The following is an 18,999-nucleotide window of genomic DNA, read 5'->3' on the forward strand; positions in this document are numbered from 1 at the left end:
CGCGGGATGCGAGGGGGTGTTTCCGGGGGGGGATAAGGGGGGGGGGGGGTGGCAGCCCTGGTCTGGTGGTTGTGGGAATCTGCGGGCAGGGGGGCTCATCTGCATCTTGGTACCCAGATGCCGCCCCCCTTGTGAATGAGTAAGGAGTTAATTGAATAGAAAACACAATACACATTTTTGACAATTCTTTTATTCATACAAAATGTAAAAAAAAATTATCTCAGTCATTCCAGCATCGGCCGACAAATGAAAAAAAAATGAATAAAACTCCCCGATGCAATGTTTGCATTGGGCAGTGAGCAGAAATAAACAAAGCCTGCTATTGGCTATTTTAAATTGCAATAACCAATAGCAGGCTGGCTTTTGCTCTGCCACCTGCCTTCTGTCAATCAACAGAGGAGCGGACCTGGGAGAGAACTTGATCTTGGCAGTGGGCAGAGCAATAGCCAGCCTTCTATTGGCTATTGCAATTTAAAATAGCCAATAGGAGAATAGCTATTGCTCCTGCAGAGGCTTTGTTTATTTCTGCCCACTGCCCGATGTAAACATTGCATTGGAAAGTCATTTTCAGGCCTAAATTGTGGAATATAACATGGGTGCAAAAAATGAAAAAAGGGCCTCAGTCATGAAGGGGTTAAATGAATTTGTCTAAGGTTTTGTGTGTTTATTTAAATTTTTTATAACTCTGTAGTGAATGAGTAGGAGTGCAAGTACCCCTTACTCAGTCACAAGGGGGGAGGGTGGCATTTGGGTGCTCCTTTATAAAAGGGGTTCCCAGATGCAGATGAGTGCCCATACCTGCAGACCCCCACAACCACTGGGCCAGGGTTGTGGGGAAGAGGCCCTTGTCCCCATCGGCATGGGGACATGGTGCTTTTCCAGGGGGTCCACGTCTGGATAAACAACATCCCAATGCCAAGGGCATGTGGCCGGGTATGGTGGAGGAAGCAAGGGCCCCCCTTTCCTGCCTTGCCAGGCTGCTGCCCAGATTAAAGGTCTGGTATGGAATTTTAGCTGGACCACACTTTTTTTTTTTGGTGTTGGTGTTCCATCTTAAAATTCCTACCAGATCAGGGTCCCTCCTAACATCCCTACCAGAACACTTTCATTTATTCTGTGACAGCTGTCTGATTCTTTGTCAGCAAAGAAGCCAAAGCTTTTACAGAAAAACACAGATCTCATATCTTATTTCTTTCTTTACATTTTGTAACAATATTGTGTTACTTTGTTTTCATTCAGGATACAAGCAGAGAAGCCAGAGGGCGGTAAATGACAGCTCTCCCGCTTGTGTTTGATTCCAAAATAAATTTGTATGTATCCGAATTTAATTATCAAACATTCGGATACATTCGGATTCATTATTGCTGTTATTCTTCTTCTTCTTCTTTTTTTTTAAAGCTTACACGTTAATAAACTGATGTTTTATGAATATAAACTTTTTTTTTACAATTAAACATGGGTGCTTCCGTGATGTTCATGCAATTTGCAAGGCATGCTGAGCTTTCTTATAAGCCAGAACATTGCAATGCTTGAGTTGGGCTTTAATGATTTTGCTATGGAGCCCCATCACACATTGTGATGGCCCCAGTATGTTATGACTGCATATACATGAATTGATAGGAGCATTCAACAGCTAATTGAGCCATGCAAATTATGAACATTGCAGTTAGTTGCAGTGGGGACACTGGCCATTTGGCTGCCACTGGTTCTAAGTAGCCAGTGTCCTGGCATAACCTGGATGTCTGATTTTGGCCTGGGTACTTCAATCTGGGTGCTTCTGCGATGCCTAGTTTGAGTGTTTTCATTATGTTGACTTTGCAAGGCATGTTGACCTTTCTTATAAGAAACCTAGCAATGCCTGCATGCTTGTTGACAGTCTGTGTATATCTGACTAAACCCAATAATTGCAATTGCAAAGTTGGGCTTCAATTGTTTTGCTTTGAGGCCCTATCACAAATTGTGATAACCCTGGTATCTTATTAATACATACTTGTGAATTTATAGCAGCAGTTACCTCCTAATGAACATATGCAGTTAGCTGGCCTTTGTAATCACTCTTGGTTCTATTGTAGCCAATGATATGGCATAACACGGTTGCCTGATTTTGGAATTTACATGCATGAGCTCCAACCTATAATAAATCAACAGCATTTTACATGACTTTGAGAAACTATCTGAATATGTATTTGTTTTTCTCTCTAAGTCAAGAGATCTGCGAGGCAAATGACATCATCATGTGTCCTATGTGTGAGAAGAACTGCACACTACAGAGACTGAATGAGAGCTGTATATATGCCAAGGTACGATCTGCCCCTTTAAGATACAAACAACATCTTGTTTTATAATTTAGCTTAAAGGAGAACTATGAGGTGAGTGCTTTTCACTCACCTCATAGTTCTAGCCGACCTGTGACAATGAGACTGTCACAGGTCGGCTCAGTAGATCGGGAGGTGAGCGAACACATACAGGGGGGAGGGGCTGGATTCCCCTCTCCCCGCTTCGATCTGCCAGCGCTGACTGGCGGAACGGACGGGGTAGGGGGCGGGTACAGCTGGCTCTGCCTCTAGATAGGCAGAGCCAGCTGTCACTCACGCAGCTGGGCGGATCCCGTCATCTAAGTCGGGATCCGCTCCGGCTGCGGCGACTCAGTATAGCGCGAGCCGTAGCTCGCACTATACTGAGCTTAGGGTAACGGGAGGACGCTAGTTTGTGTCCTCCCGTTACCCTAAGGAGAACTATGGGGAAAAACACTGACCCCATAGTTCTCCTTTAATCCTTCATGAAATAAGGAATACACAATCTTCATGTGTGATCTTAAATGGCAATGAGTATCAGCATGATACCATTATTGCATAGAAAGCACCTAGGAGCCTTGCTCATAAAGGGGGCACCCAGATGCCACCACCCTTGTGAATGAGTAAGGGGTGGTTGTTACCCCTACTCATTCACCAAATGCTGACATATTGGTAAAAAGTCTTTTTTTGAGTCCCAATACAGTGACGTAGCAATATCTCATTTGGGTCCTCGGATTACAAAGTTTAGAAATCCCTAATCTAACTGATACATGTTTCAGTAAAGTTAGGACCAACAACATCTACAGCAATGTTGATACTGTGGAATAAATCACGATTTAGGCCATTCTAGAGAGCCCATTAGCTGCAGCGTGGGCTGCTGGTAACAATACGTTCCCCATCCTCCATCCCTTGTTACAAATTTATGATGACTACATACATTTATGAACATTATGGAATCCGGGAAGCTATTAAATAGATAATTAAGAATTATGCTTTGTTGAACAGTCAGCAGTTTGGACACATTCTAAAACCTTAATGACCTGTGCCATATATCATTTAATCTATCGTAATAATTAAAATAGAGTCATCAAGGAGAACTTCTCCTTTTACCATCCACCCAGTTATCATTTCTTATATAATGCTTCATGATATCTCGCCCTACTAGATAATGTGAAACAGTGCATACTATGATTTTTTTGCATCCTCTACATAAATCTGTGCACTAATTAGTTGTCTTATTGTCTGTTTCTCTACCTTATCTGATGTTCTTAATCTTCTCGGGAGACCTAAACTCAGTCACTAAAATCTCAGTTGAAGAATAACTCCAGGCAGTTTAAAAAGAGGAGTCAAATAAAGCAGATAGTGTACTCACCTGATCCTCTGTCCTGCCAGGGCTCCAGGACTGGTCTCCACCGGTTCATCTCCTCTGGGCTCCAGCGATCTATGGACCACTGACTTAACTGCGTCTAATACAGGTCCATTTCACTGCCAGAGCAGAGGGGAAGATAAGTGAGCACATACTGAAGATTAGGTGATCAAAACTGCTTTATTTGACTCTCCTATACAAAACAAGCACTTAAGTCTCTTCCTGGACATCTTCTTTAAAGCAGTAGGTAATCGATGTGTGCTGAGTGTGTTTTGCGCAGCATACTTCAAATGACACTAAACTCATGAGTTAAATCGTAAAAATGCATTTCAGTGCCCTAACTATATAAAAATGTATCTTATTTGTGTATCACTCAGCTGTGAATCCTCAAATAATTTCTCAAGTGCCATTGATACCGTCCTTCCTTCTGGAGGGTGACTACTTTTGTTCCCCATGGTCCCTGTGTGTGTTGCAAAGTCACCGCTCCAACCTCGCCCCCGTGATGAACTACAATCTCAAGTTTAGTTAACAAATTTGTATTGAGATTGTAGTCCGTCCTGGGAGTGAGCTTGGAGCGGTGGCTACTTTACAACACACAACACCTGATGAAGGGGATCCTTTGCACCCTCGAAACGTTTCGTTGTTTGCTAACCATGATGCACGTCAATAAATAGACGTATTTTGCAAATCTGGAGTGCCGGTGTCTCTGCTTCTACTTTACAACACACACACACAGGAATTTTAGCTGTTACAACAGTGGTTCTCAACCTGTGGGTCGCTGTGTGATTTCTGCTGTGCTCGGTGAGAGTCCTCCTCAGCCCTCTCCTAGCGCAGCAGTGTCAGTTCTCCCGCCACGCCGCCAGATGTCGCTGCAGCAGCTGCGTCAACCCTAAATTTTACCGTTGGGGGTCACCACAACTTGGCAAATGTTACCAAGGGGTCCCGGCCCTAGAAAGATTGAGAACCACTGCTGTAGAGGATCAAAGGGCAATCTACGGTTGTTATGGAATGATGATTTTTAATTATTGATGGTTTTGTTTTCAGTTCACAACAGTAATTTCAAATTATAAAACTAATTGTTTTCATTGTAATCCCCCCATATCATCTCTTAAACATTGGCATCAAAAGCTAGAACCTTGAATAGATTTTTAAAATATTTGTTCCAAAATCTACCTTGAACTGAACTTTATTACAAAGGAGGAAAGTACAATATGTCAAAATGTACCATGTCTGCTAGAACAAATACTACTTTGAAATGAAATTATATATGTGAGACAGTCTGTCATAGCTTTCAACAAAGAACTATATATTTTGATACTAAAAGCACAGGGCACAATACGAGGTGACAACATTTGTCTTTTTCTTTTCCCAGGTCACTCACTTATTTGACAATGGGGGCACAGTGTTCTTTGCTATATTTATGGCCATATGGGGTGAGTAAATATTCTGTACTGTGCACATTAACCACCTTATAGGTTATTATGAGGAATATTTCCTCTCTGTATATAATGTAGCAAATGTGATTAAATAGCACAGCTGCTCCCCCTACTGTTCATTACGGTCTGTAGAATAAAACACTTTCTGCTCCGGCATTAAAGTAAACCTGCCATGGAAAAAATGAGGGATGTCATTGCTAAACTCCTTCTTAAAATGATAGATATCTGCTATAAAGAGCCAATGCTTCAAAGTGCAAGTGAAGCCATTTTGTTTTTATTTGGATAGAGTAGAGAGGAACACCCATCAGGTGTTTATTGCTGTTTGTGCTCCCATAAGGGAGATTCTCCCCCTCTCTTTGATGATCCATATCATTGAAAGTCCCACATTTTGTGCAGTCACAAGAACAGGAATAGAGGGAAAATCTTCCAATGGAGACACTAGTTTAAGGTGACCCTCTTCCCTCACTTTGGAAGAATCCAGGGGCATCCCTGGGCATGGTGTCACCCGAAGCGGCCACCGGGTGACAGCCTGCTAGGACATCATCAGGCATGTGCGTGACATCATCTCGCACAACATCATCACACACGCGCGAGTGATGATGTTTTGCGTGCGCTTACCTGAAAGTGGCCCTTTTAGTGATGGGCGCCGGCGATGGCACTTTTAGTGAAGGGCGCCGGCAAAGAGAAGAGGGGACGTTTACACGGTGGGATAAGGTATGCCGTCGGGTCCCCTCCTCTCTTGTTCAGCTGTCGGGCTCTCGATCCATGACCAAGTGCCTGAATTTAAGAGGTTGTCAGTCATTTTGATGTCAACCCCTGCAATGGTGTCACCCAGTGCGGGCCGCACCCCCCTTGTGATGCCACTGGAAGGATCTGCTCTCACATTTTGTTGTGGCCATCAGGCAGGAAGTCAAGGGAAATCTCCCCAGTGGGGACAAAAGAAACACTGACTATAAATAAACCTTGAATATCTAACCCTAGCATTTTCAGTGATCAGCAATAGCAGTCTCCTATCCTGACAGGTTCCCTTTAAATAGGTAATGCACGCTGTGCAAAGTCCAGCAATCAGGACGGTGTGCAATCAGACCTTATCTTTCATTGCCATAATTGTTTTAAACTGAAGATACACTCAAAGCTGATCTGCTTTGTTTCTGTACATAATGTAAGTGCCCATATAAATCAGTCAGTGTTTTATTAAAGTAAACTTGTCAGAAGATAAAAACTGAGTGCTGTCTCAGTGTTGCCTGGCTGTTATGCTAATCCACTGGCTTTAGTACTTTCTGAGCTACTGAATTAACTCAAATATGCAAATCAGGAAAGCTAGAGTAGTTTTTAATCTTTTCTATAGGTAAGTTCTTATAGAATGCACTAAATATTATAGATGTTAGTTATAGTTCTTATAGAATGAAATAAATGTGCCTTTGCTATTAAACTGCTACTTCCATGGATATCTCTGTCTTCAATATTGTAGTAATTCCTACTATTACTGACCTTGAACAAGCAGACATCAAGTGGGATCAAGGCAAAGTCAGATTTCCTTATCCATCTACTTGTTCCACATCAGTGGCTCAAGGTGTTGAAGCAAGAGGGTCAGCACGGTAGCCAGTGAACTAAAATTCAGGGGGAGTGCAGCAATGGCAGCCTAGGTTTCCTTTATGGGTGATTACAAACAAGGATCTAGTAGGCATTATATCCCATATGCTTCTGCACCATCAATACCTGCTAGATGCCGCAGACATATTTCACTTGATCTCAGGAATGGAAAAACAAAAATCCTGTAAAAAAGTGGTATAATGCTTACCTGTCCCGCTGCCTGTGCCTCAAATCTTTGCTCACTTGATGAGCTACATTGGCTAAATAATCTTCTGCACCTCCAGAAGTTTTGGATGCCTAGTCCATCACTTGTCACTTTGGTTCCATCCACCAGCTGCTACACCATTTGGAACAACATGCTGTTTAAGCCATGGCATCTAGGTTTACATCCACATTTAGAAGACTTAAAGGGTTGTGAGTATTAAAAGGGTATTTAAAGTATAATAGAGTTTGTTGAACAAGTGATAAACTCATACAGAACAAACCTCATTAAATCTAACCTAAAGGAGATCACCGTTGCCTTCATTGCCACTCACCTTTATCATCAACTGACGTCAATCAGTGACTTCAATAGACAAAGCCTGTCTCCCTTATGATTCATTTACAATTTCTCATTGCCCGATATTAGGTTATTGATTTACAAGTATACAAACCATTTCATAACAGACACTGGTAAAATCACATGCTGCAAGGTTAACTCCTAATTTATTTTTTTCTATTTCTCCCTAAAGTGCACATCTAGTGTTTCAGGTCTTCCCCTGAGCTGCAGTAGGTGCAGATGCTTCTCTGCAAGCTTGCTTCATCAAATAGTGACACCTGAATAGTGAGATTGCCAAAACATTAACAGAAGACTAGTGCAAGCAGAACCAAAATGGAACAAACTAGAGGTTGGGGCTGACAGCAGACAGGTATAGTCAGAGGCAAGCTGAAGTTCAGGACAGGTAGTAATCAAAAGAGGGTACCAAGAAAAGTCCACATTGTAACTTATAAGAGATCCAAAAGCAGTGAGTCAGTAGTAACACCAACTTTTGATTGGGCAATAACTAAATGTTCTAGTCAAGTTAAGCACTTCTGAATGAGGTCAGGTGTGCAGCTGCAGCATGACCTCATCACAGTGCTGAATATCATCCAGATGGCAGGGATGAGCTTGCAGCATAGCAAGTCTAATAATTTTACACACATACATAAGAGATGAGGAAAACAAGCAAACTGAAACTTTAATTTAGGCTCCCTTATTTTGACTATCATCCATACTGGTGTTGAGTGGGATCTTCTATAACAGTGTTAATTGCTTAACCAACATTAAGCTATGAATCACTACATATTGCCTGTGAAGAGGAAGCATATTTTGTAATTTCTCTGTACTTCTTTGAGCTCTGAATAGTTGGAAAAACACAAGCGGTGAATAATTTCAGGCAATTTTATCTTTATCTTTTTTTGCATTTATTATCATAATATAACCTGCCTGGCTGTTTGCTCAGTTGAGAAAAAAAATGAATATTTATGAATTCCAATAATAGCTACAACATTATATAGAAATATCAATATTAATTCAACTACTAAAGCTGCTGCATCCAAGCATCACAATATATACAGTATATATAGCATGTTGTTGGCAAATGTTTACTTAATGTACAAGCAATACACCTAAGCATTGGCTTATCTATACTGTAATTGTAGATATCAATGTCAGTTGGGTCAACTTTTCTGACTTAGCCCCTTACACACTCATCTTTTAAGTATGTCCCTTTCATCAACATTCTAGTTCTCTTCCTTATAAATTTTCATGATTACTGCAACATCATTGTTTCAGTAAGAAGACTGTTGTTTCTATCATAAATGCAAGATGTATTCATTCCTCTCAACACTTCTGCTGCCTCTCTGTAATCCAAAGTTTTCAATACTTGCTTAAAGAGACCCTGTCACATTACCATTCAGCAAACATTTTCCCATTAAATTATATTTTAATGAAATGTATTTTACGCATGTTGTTTACCTGTAAAAGACTCCCTTGTGCAGACATCCAAAACCCACAAGACTGCTGTTGGGTGCCAACATCCTGGATGTGATGTCCACAGACTCAGAGCTTTTACTAAGTGATACTTTATAGCAGGGGTTGGCAACTTGATTTAATGTACTTTTTTACCTACAATTTAATGGTGACAGCCTCTCTTGACCTTCAGCCGCTGCTATCTTCTTTGTCAGTTGTATCTAGTTCCTCAAACTCAAATTGTAAGTTCAATCAAGCTACTTCCTCTTCTCCTCCTGTGTAAATTTTACCTTTGTATTACCCAAATGTCAATGTTGCATGATATGCTGGTACTTTGTCAAGAAAGAGAACAATAATGAGAACAATAATTATAGTAAGGTTTATAATTCTGCACTAAGTATTAACTTTTTTAAATACTATAATTTTCCTCCCTGAGGTGCTCACATTACCTCACTAGATCAGGCCTTACTGTTTACACTGATCCCTGTACTTCTAGTGATTGCACTGTATCCTGATTGGCTGATGTTATACTTGTAACGATTTCCTCTGACGATACTTCTCTGTGCCTTATTTGTTTGAGTACCCGTTATGTCTAAATACTCAATAAAAATTATTGAAATAAATACTATCATTTTGGGCTCTACCACCAGATGACCAATGAATTCCCATCTCTGAGATTACCTTATAAATAAAGTCTGACTAATGAGCGATTAAGGCACCACATCACAATAATGTAGAAAAACATGCGTGTGGGACTTTAATGCCCCTTTCACATGAATGGTGTTTGCCCTGATCAGCAGGGGATCCGTGCTGATTGGAGCAATAAAGAACAGATGTCACTCTTCTGACATCCGTGCCTGTTGAGTTTTTTTTTTCCATCTTGCGATAAAACGAAGCAAACTGGGCCCGTGTTAGCTCTATGGGCTGTAGGATGGATGTAGGCGTATATGTCCATTTACCTCTGATCCATCCCTTACATCGAGTCTCCTGTAAAACTAACAGAAGGACGTGATCAGAATGCCATGTGAAAGGTGCCAATAGAGCAAGCTCTCCGATTACAGAACAATACCTCTGAAAACCACTAACATACTGTTCCCAGTTGCTTCCACTTTGTTATAATACCACTAACAGCTGACCGTGGAATATTTAGTAGCAAGGACATTTCACGGATGGACTTATTGCACAGGTGGCAACCTATCACAGTACCACGCTTGAACTCACTGAGCTCCTGAGAGTGACCCATTCTTTCACAAATGTTTGTAGTAGCAGTCTGCATGCCTAGGTGCTTGATTTTCTATATGTGGCCATGGAGGTGATTGGAACACCTGCATACAATGATTTGGAGGGGCGTCCCAATACTTTTGGCAATATAGTGTATGTTATCCTAGATTCTTCACTTCTGGCCTTCTCCATACTCCACGCCTTTAGTGAATAGACCTGTATATGTTTGTGTGTTCCACTTCGCACAGCATAATGTTTTAGGTTTTAGATGTGTCTGTGTAGCAGACCTTTGCAAGCTTATTTCACAATTTCCAAGTGACAGGAAACTCAGTCTGTTCTAATCTAGACAGGATTAAATTATAGTAAAGTTGAACTCAGGGCACACATTGTATTAACCCTTGCAATGGGGCTACCCCTGCACCGCAAGGGTTGAGTGCTCATTTGTATCTAGATAGGAAAATAAAGTTATACTCACCTGATTCACAGAGCTGGTCATCTCTTAAGGTGCCCATACACTGTACAATTCTCGTACGAGAATCGCGGGAAATCCCGCGATCGTACGATAATTGTACAGTGTGGAAGGCGTGCTGTACGGTCGCACGTCTTACGTCGAACAAGCAGGCTTGAAAACCCACCAGGAAACGTACAATTCTCGGCGGGTTAGTGGCCTGCTTGTTCGATAACTGCCAAATGGGCGGTGTGCGCACACTGCCCGTTTGCAGTGATCGGAAGCCCGCCCCTCACTGCGGTCATCGGTCATTTCGATGATCGCAAGTATGATCTGCCTGTCCAAGATGGGCAGATCGTATGAGCTTTTAATAAGCTTACGACCATCGCAAGACAAAAGTATTGCGATGGTCGTAAGGTGTATGGGCACCTTTAGACTGGTCCCATCCACCTCTCTCTCCCTGTGCTGCAGCAGTCTAAGGTCTCTGGGTTAGTACATTCTATACACTGTGTATCAGACATGAGGACGCCAAGAGATATACCATCACTGCAGTATAGGGGGAAGACAGGCAGCAGTGAGCACTGTGACTGCCTGCTGGCTCTAAAGATCAGGTGACTAACTTTTTTTTTAACCTAGACACAAATTAGCAGTTAACCCTTGCACTGTGAGGGTAGCCTAACTGAAACAGTTCATAAAATGTGTGCCCAGAGTTCTGCTTTAACATTACCCGACCCAGATCCCTGTGTATTCCAGAGCAAAACGTAGTACAGATAACAACTTTTCTTTCAAAATAGAGTGTGTATTGTGTAAGCAGCAATGAAAAACAATTATGTTTGCCATGTGAATGAGCAACCTGTAATAAATATAAAATAGATGTTCTCACAAGTTGGCTGCAAAGCTGGAAATACACTTTAGGCTCTCCAGTCTGCCTTTGTATAGCAAACAAACAATGTGTTGTACGACCCTCTTACTGCAGTTTTTTCTACCAGAAACACACATACTGTACTGTATAGGTGTTATGAGCATTTCTTCAGTTTCTCCTAGATAGTAACATAGTATGCAAGGTTGAATAAAGACCAAGGTCCATCCAGTTCAATGTGTGTGTGTGTGTGTGTGTGTGTGTGTGTGTGTGTGTGTGTGCGTGTGTGTGCGTGTGTGCATTTATCGTGCTCTAAACACTTCCCATATCCCTGTAGATTCTGAGAAAGAAGAAACTCATCCAGAAATGTCTTGAATTTATCAAAGTTATCCGCAGATACCTCAACCTGTGGAGGTGAATTCCAAACTTCACTACTCTCACAGTGAAATATCCCTTGCAAATTCTAAGATTGAACCCCCTCTCTTCTAACCTCTTGTTGTGTGCCCAAGTTCTCAATAGAGTTTTGGGATTAAACAGTTTGTTCCTAATATTGTGCTCTCCATTGACAATTTTGAAGACTGCAATAAGGTCCCCTCTTAATTGCCTCTCTTCTAAGGTGAATAAGTTAAGATTTTGAATGCGGTCTTCATAGCATAGGCCTTCAATCCCTTTAACTAATTTTGTAGCCCTTCGCTGAACTCTCTCCAGTTCTAGGACGTCACTCCTGAGAGTCAGCCACCAGAATTGTACCACATACTCAAGATGGGGCCGAACCAATGATTTATAAAGTAGAAGTATTACTCTTTGATCCCTTGCTACAATGCCTCTTTTTTTTTTTTACACTGCAGTATCTTGTTAGTTTTGCTGGCTGCTGCTTGGCATTGCCTACTATTGTCAAATCTGTGGTCTATGAGTACCCCCAGGTACTTTTTCTATGTCCGACTTCCCTAAAGTAACACCAAGTAGTAGTTTGCACACATGTTCTTTACTCCCTTGTGCATAACCTTACAATTTTCAAAATTAAAATCACATGAATGGCTCAGAATAAAAGACATGTAAGGTAACATGAACATTCATGTTTAATAAATATTTGAACATATAAGCATATTTTCAACACTATAGCATTTCCTCATGTACAAAGTGTTTTTATGAAGATTAAACTAATTTACACATGTACAAAGACAACAAAGATTGTTTTGTATAAACAAAATATATGTATTCTATATTGCATCATTTAACAAGTTCTCATTCCTGTGCTAGATTTGTCTGGCATTGAAACAATTTTTGATTTCCATACAAGGTCAGCAAACTCGTTCGGTCTCAGAGAACCAATATGTTTATTTTTTTATTTGTTTGGTTTCCAGAAAACATTGTAGAACATGTGGGACTGCTGTTGCTGGCCTCTTTGAAAATGCTGACTTATTAGCTGTTTTGCTGAGCACAGACCTACAACAAATATAAAGACAGACCTGACCACTAGCTGCATGCTTGAAGCCAGGAGACAGGAAAGTAGCATTTTCAGAAAGAGACCAGCAGCCAGGGGGGGGGGGGGGGTCCCGGGGGGGGGGGGGACGTTCGGCACACCATACACGCGATCCGCCGGCTCTACAGCCGAATATTCTGACAGCGCAGAGCCAACCATATTGCCTGATTGACAGCTGTCTGCCTCTCTCAGCTGTGCTTGCCTCCTCCCCCGTCTATCCCTCCACTCAGTGCTGGAAGATCAGAGGGGGGGGGGGATCACTGTGGGGAGTGGTGACTGACAGTGCATGGTCTCTGCATGGAGAAAGACCAGAGCTGAGCATCAGCGGTTCAATCTATAGAGCCAGTGTGCGACAGCTGCAGTGTCACACACAGGCTCAAAGTGTTGGGAAAAGTAAATTTTGCACTACCAAAATGTCTTATTTAAGGGGAACTTGAGGCAGGTGAAGCCTTGAATTCAGTAGATCATGAGATTATCTGTTACCGATTTACATTTTTTTAAAGCAGTTATTATAAAGCATAACAATTAGCGCAATTGCAGCAACACAGAAGAACATACGCACATACATCAAATTTTTTTTTCGCAGATTTTTCGCAGTTTACCAATGGTAAGCTGGATTTTAGGGGCCTGTTTGACCTTTCAGCTTCTTTGCAGAGCATCCCAGTATGATAAAATCCCAGGGTGCTCCATAACGAAAATTCCACCTTCTTATTGCTGACCAATGGGATGCATAGCCTCACTTACTATTAATAATGGATAGAAGGTGACCATGTTCTTTTATAGAGCACTGTAGGATTTCAGGCTTCTGGGGTGTTTCTGCATAGTATGTACCTGGAGTTTAACAAGGAACTAAGGCCAGCTCCCCATCGTTAAACTGCCCCGCAGATACACTTTTTTAAAACAAAAGAAAAGGGTAAAGTACAAAGCTACTACAATATAATTTTTTCCCTGTAACAGTATCCAGCTGTATTTAGGGTGCATCATTTTCTAGATTTTACCATTTTGACAGTAAATATGAAGAAAAAAAAAAGTAACACTAAGGTAAATTTCCTTATAAACAAAATAACTATTTTTACAGGTAGTAGTAAAATAACTGCACCAAAGACAGTAGAACTAAAGTCTTAAAAGCAATCCCCATAGGCAACTTGTGTTTTACAATTATACATTCTCCATGGTATGGATCATACCATATGCACACTTCCTTTCCTGAAGCCTCAGGCTTCTATGCTGTACAGCCTCTGGCTGTATGACTTATTCATTAACTCTAACAAGTAATAAGATCAGGAATTCTGACATTAATAGTTGTATACTACAAAAAGGTTTAGTCTTTCCTGAATAGCAGTAACACCAGATTATGGATGTAAATAGTCGGATATTACTCTGTGTTTGCTTGAAGACCTTTGATGTTGCAACCAAGCTTTTTTTAATTATTTTGTTATAGTTGACCTGAACACAAAAAAGGTTTGGTAAAGTCACTACTGTCCTGCTTGCTGGAGAAAAATCTGTACTTGAGAACCTGTAGTGTATGCATTGCCACCCTTCATTAAATGAGTGGATCTGTGCTTCCTCCACCTCACCTGCTACTTCTTGAATATCACCCCACCTTTAAACAGTTTAGCGGTCATGGGGTAAAATGGCTCCAACATACTAAAGCAAAGCTCTACCTCTACCAAGACAGTCACATTGAGGAATGAGGCATTGCTAGTCAGTAATGGGGAAAAGATCAGCAGCGGGAAACTTATAGCCAATAATTTTTTTTAGGCACAGCTTCCACAGTCCAGTTCCTCTTTTATTCTTCCACAGAGATTAGTCCAGGTTTTTAAGGACATTTTCCACTTTCTTGATATTTAATGTAACTTTCACAAGAATGCAAGTGTAGAACTACTATCCTTAATTTCAGTTACTACTTGTGCTTACAAAACACTTTTAGATGGGAACACTACCAAAAAAAGGAAGCACACCATTTACAAAATTTTGGAATACACCAATTGAAAATTTGATTTAAATACAGCATGCAGTTTATATCTTAATGAGATAAAATAACTGGCCTAAAGGGGGGCAAATTTAAACGAATGCCATTTTCTTTGTTTACCACTGGTTTTGTGAAAATAGTCACTGATCTGGAATATTTTCATAGAACTTCTATAATGTTTTTGTTGTGCTTTGCATTCTTCCTTTAATCTGTAATCTAATCTGTCCAAACATATTCCAAAATGGCTTCCATGGAGAATATCACATTGATTATCGAGGACGGATATCATCCATTACAATGGTTTCATGTGGTCTATTGTACGGAGCCTCTTCTACGACTGTAGGGTTGTAAAAAGATGAATCCCCATAGCTGACATCATAGGGGCTTACAGGGTTATCCAACCGTAGTACTGAAATAGAAAAGGAAATTGTTAAAGAACAAGCACATTGAAAGTTTTTAAAGATTCAAATGAAGTTCAGTTCTTATCATCAAAGCCAAGATCAATAGCAAAAGTTTTTTGTATTGAATGGCAAGTTAGCTCTTAATCTACTAACCCTGTACCTTTACATTCAAGTTCCACTCCCCAACTCTGACCCTCAGTCATTTAAATGGACATTCCAGTCTCACTCCTTAACTCTGTTCTTTATCCCTAGACCTTCCAGTTTTGTTCTCCATCTCTGTCCTTCAATCACCCAGACAGACCTTCTAGTTTTACTCCCTAATTCTGACCCTCACTCACTTAAACTGACCCTAACTCCTGCTGCTTGCTTGTGTATGAAGTAGTGTGACAAAAACCATGTGTCTATTTATAGTATAGTGATAAGTGGGAAGAATTATAGATAGCCAGTACTGGACACTGGCAGCTGCAACTTTGATGAGGACAATGATGACTAATGCCACTCAAGTGAGAGCAGCTTTGACTGCATGGACTGTGGCTAATAATGGCATTGAGATGTGCTGAGCACAAGCGATCTAGTTGTGAACATGGTGACTGCTATGCTCCTCCAATGATATGGGGATTGCGTTTTATAGGACTTGGATGATTTTAGATGATGGCAGGCAAGAACAGGGAAAAAAATGATACCCAAGTAGCGAGGAGGAGCATCAAGTGTTGTCATGAACTCAATGCAAACTGTATGATATGAACTGCCACATACTTGAAGATATCTTAAATCAAGCAAATCGGTTCAGTCTGGGTTGAATACTTGCTCCTGCAATTCTGTTCATTCTTTACCAACAAATGTTATTAAAATACTACTTTTAAATGTTGCTGTGATAAAGGGAGCAGTTTTTTTTTTTACAAGAAAATGCAAAGCTTCTTTTACATCATATTTAATGGCTGCAAAGAGAGAGGGTCCCTAAAAGGTAGCTGGACCCCGATGTTTTACAGGAGGGGTATAGAAAAGTTTAGAACAACTTTAGGCTGATGGTTTGCCACATATTTTAGCAGTGATGGATTTTCTGACACATCTGTTTCAATATTCTGATCTTATCTATGAAAAAGCTAATTATGTGTAGCCATTTTTAGGTTAGGATCTACAATCTTTTCTTCCTTTGAGATTATATTGAAAATGGGATTAATTGGAGTTGGAACAATTTGCATAGTTGTGAGGGCCTGGCCAGACAGGGTTTGAATCTCAGCTGCGGAACAACTAATGGAGCCGGTAGTGTAGTAGAACGGTATTCAGTGTCGGACTCCTGGCGTCTCTCTCTCTGTCAATTAAGAGTTAGGAGTCCTACCATCATGTACCGTAAAGAAAAGAGGGTAGTATTAGAGACCAGTGCGTATTTCCAGCATACGCAGGGTCAAGGAGAGAATGATTTTAGATTCTCTGGAGCATGAGAGGTTAATAGTTGCAATGGATTACTGAGGTTCAAGATCACCTCAGTCCTTTGGTATTCTTCTATACCTTGCAGGAGTTTAGTTCAGGAGGTACAACATTTAAGCATACAAAGTAGTGGCTGGGGCTATACCACACTGTTAGGGGTGCCTTCAAATTTTCGCTTAAGTGGGGGTGCTATCATGTAAAGTGGGCTCCTGATGGGAAAGGGTGAAATGCCATGTTGTCTTTCTTGTTTTTTGCCCCCTTAAAATCTACACCAGACCCCCGTCTATGATAAGGGTCTGTTAATGATCTTTAGGAGGGACCACATTTATGTTTTTACATTTTAGGTTTGGGTATCTTGAGAGAAAAGGTTGAAACACTAGACTACGGTTTGTGTGAAATGAACAACATTTAAAAAAACAGAAGTTTTTTTGTTAAAAAAAAACTAAAGAAGAAATGTTTATTGCAGAAAAGTCAAGCGTGTGAGGATAGATGAAAGAGTAGAATTTTTAAAATGTTTGGAATTGTGCAATAGGATCACAATATTAAGTCACATATTAAGGTTTTCTCCCCACACAAAACCTTTTGGTAGAGGGTATTAATAAGCATTTAAGAGAAAAAAAAAATCAGTGATTGCAATTTGAATTTCTTGCATACCTGGTTCATTCCTAGCTTCCTCATATAGTCGTCGGTGGGAAAAGCTACCGGTTTTCTTGGATCCACACAAGAAATAAGCAACTATGCAGACTAATGCAATTCCTAAGATTGAGCCGATGATTGCACCTAGAACAACTCCTGTGCTGCTTTCTGTATCTGTAAGCAAAAAAAGGAAAAATACTTTAAAACAGACTGGGAAAGAGTTGGAATCTTTTTCAAGTTTGAATTCCCCTCCCACTCTCATTGACAGTGGTCACTGGGAAAGAAAGGGAGAAATAAATCTTCCTAATAGAGACCCAGACTGCAATAACTAGCCACAGCATTAAAAAGAGCATTAAAAAGCTTTCACAGCCCATCCCAAATGAAAAAGTAATTTATGGCTGGTGTTACATTGTAGAAATTACACATCTTTATCTTCTGACATAATTTAGTACCTACGACATGATATACTGTGATCAGTAAATACTGCTGCAGTCTCAGTGAGCACCACCTTGATATAATACTCATGACTTTTCAGTCACCGGTAAACTAAAAAGTGATCAAGCGCTAATATGATTAATCAATTAAGAGAAATATATTTATTGAAGCTCATTTTATCAGATTTTTTCGTCACAAGACTTTCAATAAAAGTGTATACAATACATTTTCCCTTTCACAGCTCCAATGTTAAACCTCATTTACCTTTGTATTAATAGATGCAAAGGAGCATTTAATGCAGAATAATAATGATAATTATTATTAACTCCTTCCCAAGATATATGAAACAGACTTTGTCCAACCCATAGGAAACAGTCATATCTGCCAAACATAGTGTTTGGGCCACCAAAATGCAATCCCCATCCCGGAGCCTTGTCCTTCCAATTCAGTACACTCTTATAGACCTGCACGTTAGAGGGTATTTGGCAGGGGTCCATGGAAGACCACATCAGCTAATTGCCAGGTCCATTTACTACAAAACCGGCACCACTGCAGGTCTACAAATCCCAGTTAAAGGTATATGTATTGGCCTCTCTTTCTCTGTAATGGAAAGTTCAGGTAAAAGGAGTGTGAACATGGCAGGAGGAAGGGGGTATGTGTGGTAATAAGCTTTGTAAGCAAACTTTTCTTTTTTCATCAACACTGCCTCAGTAACATACAGGTGAAACTCAAAAAATTAGAATATCGTGCAAAAGTTCATTTATTTCACTAATGCAACTTAAAATGTGAAACTAATATATGAGATAGACTCATTACATGCAAAGCAAGATAGTTTAAGCTGTGATTTGTTATAATTGTGATGATTATGGCTTACAGCTCATGAAAACCCAGATCCACAATCTCAGAACATTTTTGGCAGTGTGGGAAGGTGCCAAGTCCTGCTGGAAAATGAAGTCAGCATCCCCATAGAGCTCGTCTGTGGAAGAAAGCATGAAGTGCTCCAAAATCTCCTGGTAGACGGCTAAGTTGCATTAGTGAAATAAATGAACTTTTGCACGATATTCAAATTTTTCGAGTTTCACCTGTATAGAAAAGAATACTAGTGTTCCATATATTGCCTTGATCAAAAATATGGGAAAAAAATGTATGCTATATTTTATATTTATCTGACCTACCCATTTTTTTAAATGATATGTTTTTATTTCTCACCATAAGGAAATACATGCAAAACCAATGGACATCCTATGTAATACCTTTAGAATTTCCTGACCATTCGCTTTGATTCGTTGTTGCAGAATATCCTGTGGTTAGTGTTGTACTTCTTTTTGTAGAAGTGCTAAGCAATGTGACATTGTTCGAAGGAGTAACCGATGTACTGCTGGTAGTGCTAATGGCATGCGTTGTGAAGCTACTGGAAGCATTCATAGAAGTGGTTTT

General features: G+C 40.4%; 1 protein-coding gene and 1 long non-coding RNA gene across 2 annotated transcripts in view; one reads left to right on the forward strand and one right to left on the reverse strand.

Moving 5' to 3' along the window:
- Positions 1-18,999, forward strand: part of LOC108793133 (anoctamin-3-like) — a 110,241-nt gene that overhangs the window by 35,754 nt on the left and 55,488 nt on the right. Inside the window, exons 9-10 of the mRNA XM_018564089.1 lie at positions 2,204-2,300; positions 5,033-5,093. Of these exons, the coding sequence (XP_018419591.1) occupies positions 2,204-2,300; positions 5,033-5,093 (158 nt within the window). The remainder of the gene's footprint in view (positions 1-2,203; positions 2,301-5,032; positions 5,094-18,999) is intronic.
- LOC108793137 lies at positions 14,928-18,828 on the reverse strand. The gene is made up of 3 exons (XR_001941628.1): positions 18,816-18,828; positions 17,146-17,301; positions 14,928-15,071 (listed from the first exon to the last, which is right to left on the reverse strand). It is a non-coding gene; the product is annotated as an uncharacterized LOC108793137 (long non-coding RNA).

The sequence above is a fragment of the Nanorana parkeri genome, unplaced genomic scaffold, assembly GCF_000935625.1.
Source record: "Nanorana parkeri isolate BGI_ZX_2015 unplaced genomic scaffold, ASM93562v1 scaffold724, whole genome shotgun sequence".
Classification (NCBI taxonomy): domain Eukaryota; kingdom Metazoa; phylum Chordata; class Amphibia; order Anura; family Dicroglossidae; genus Nanorana; species Nanorana parkeri.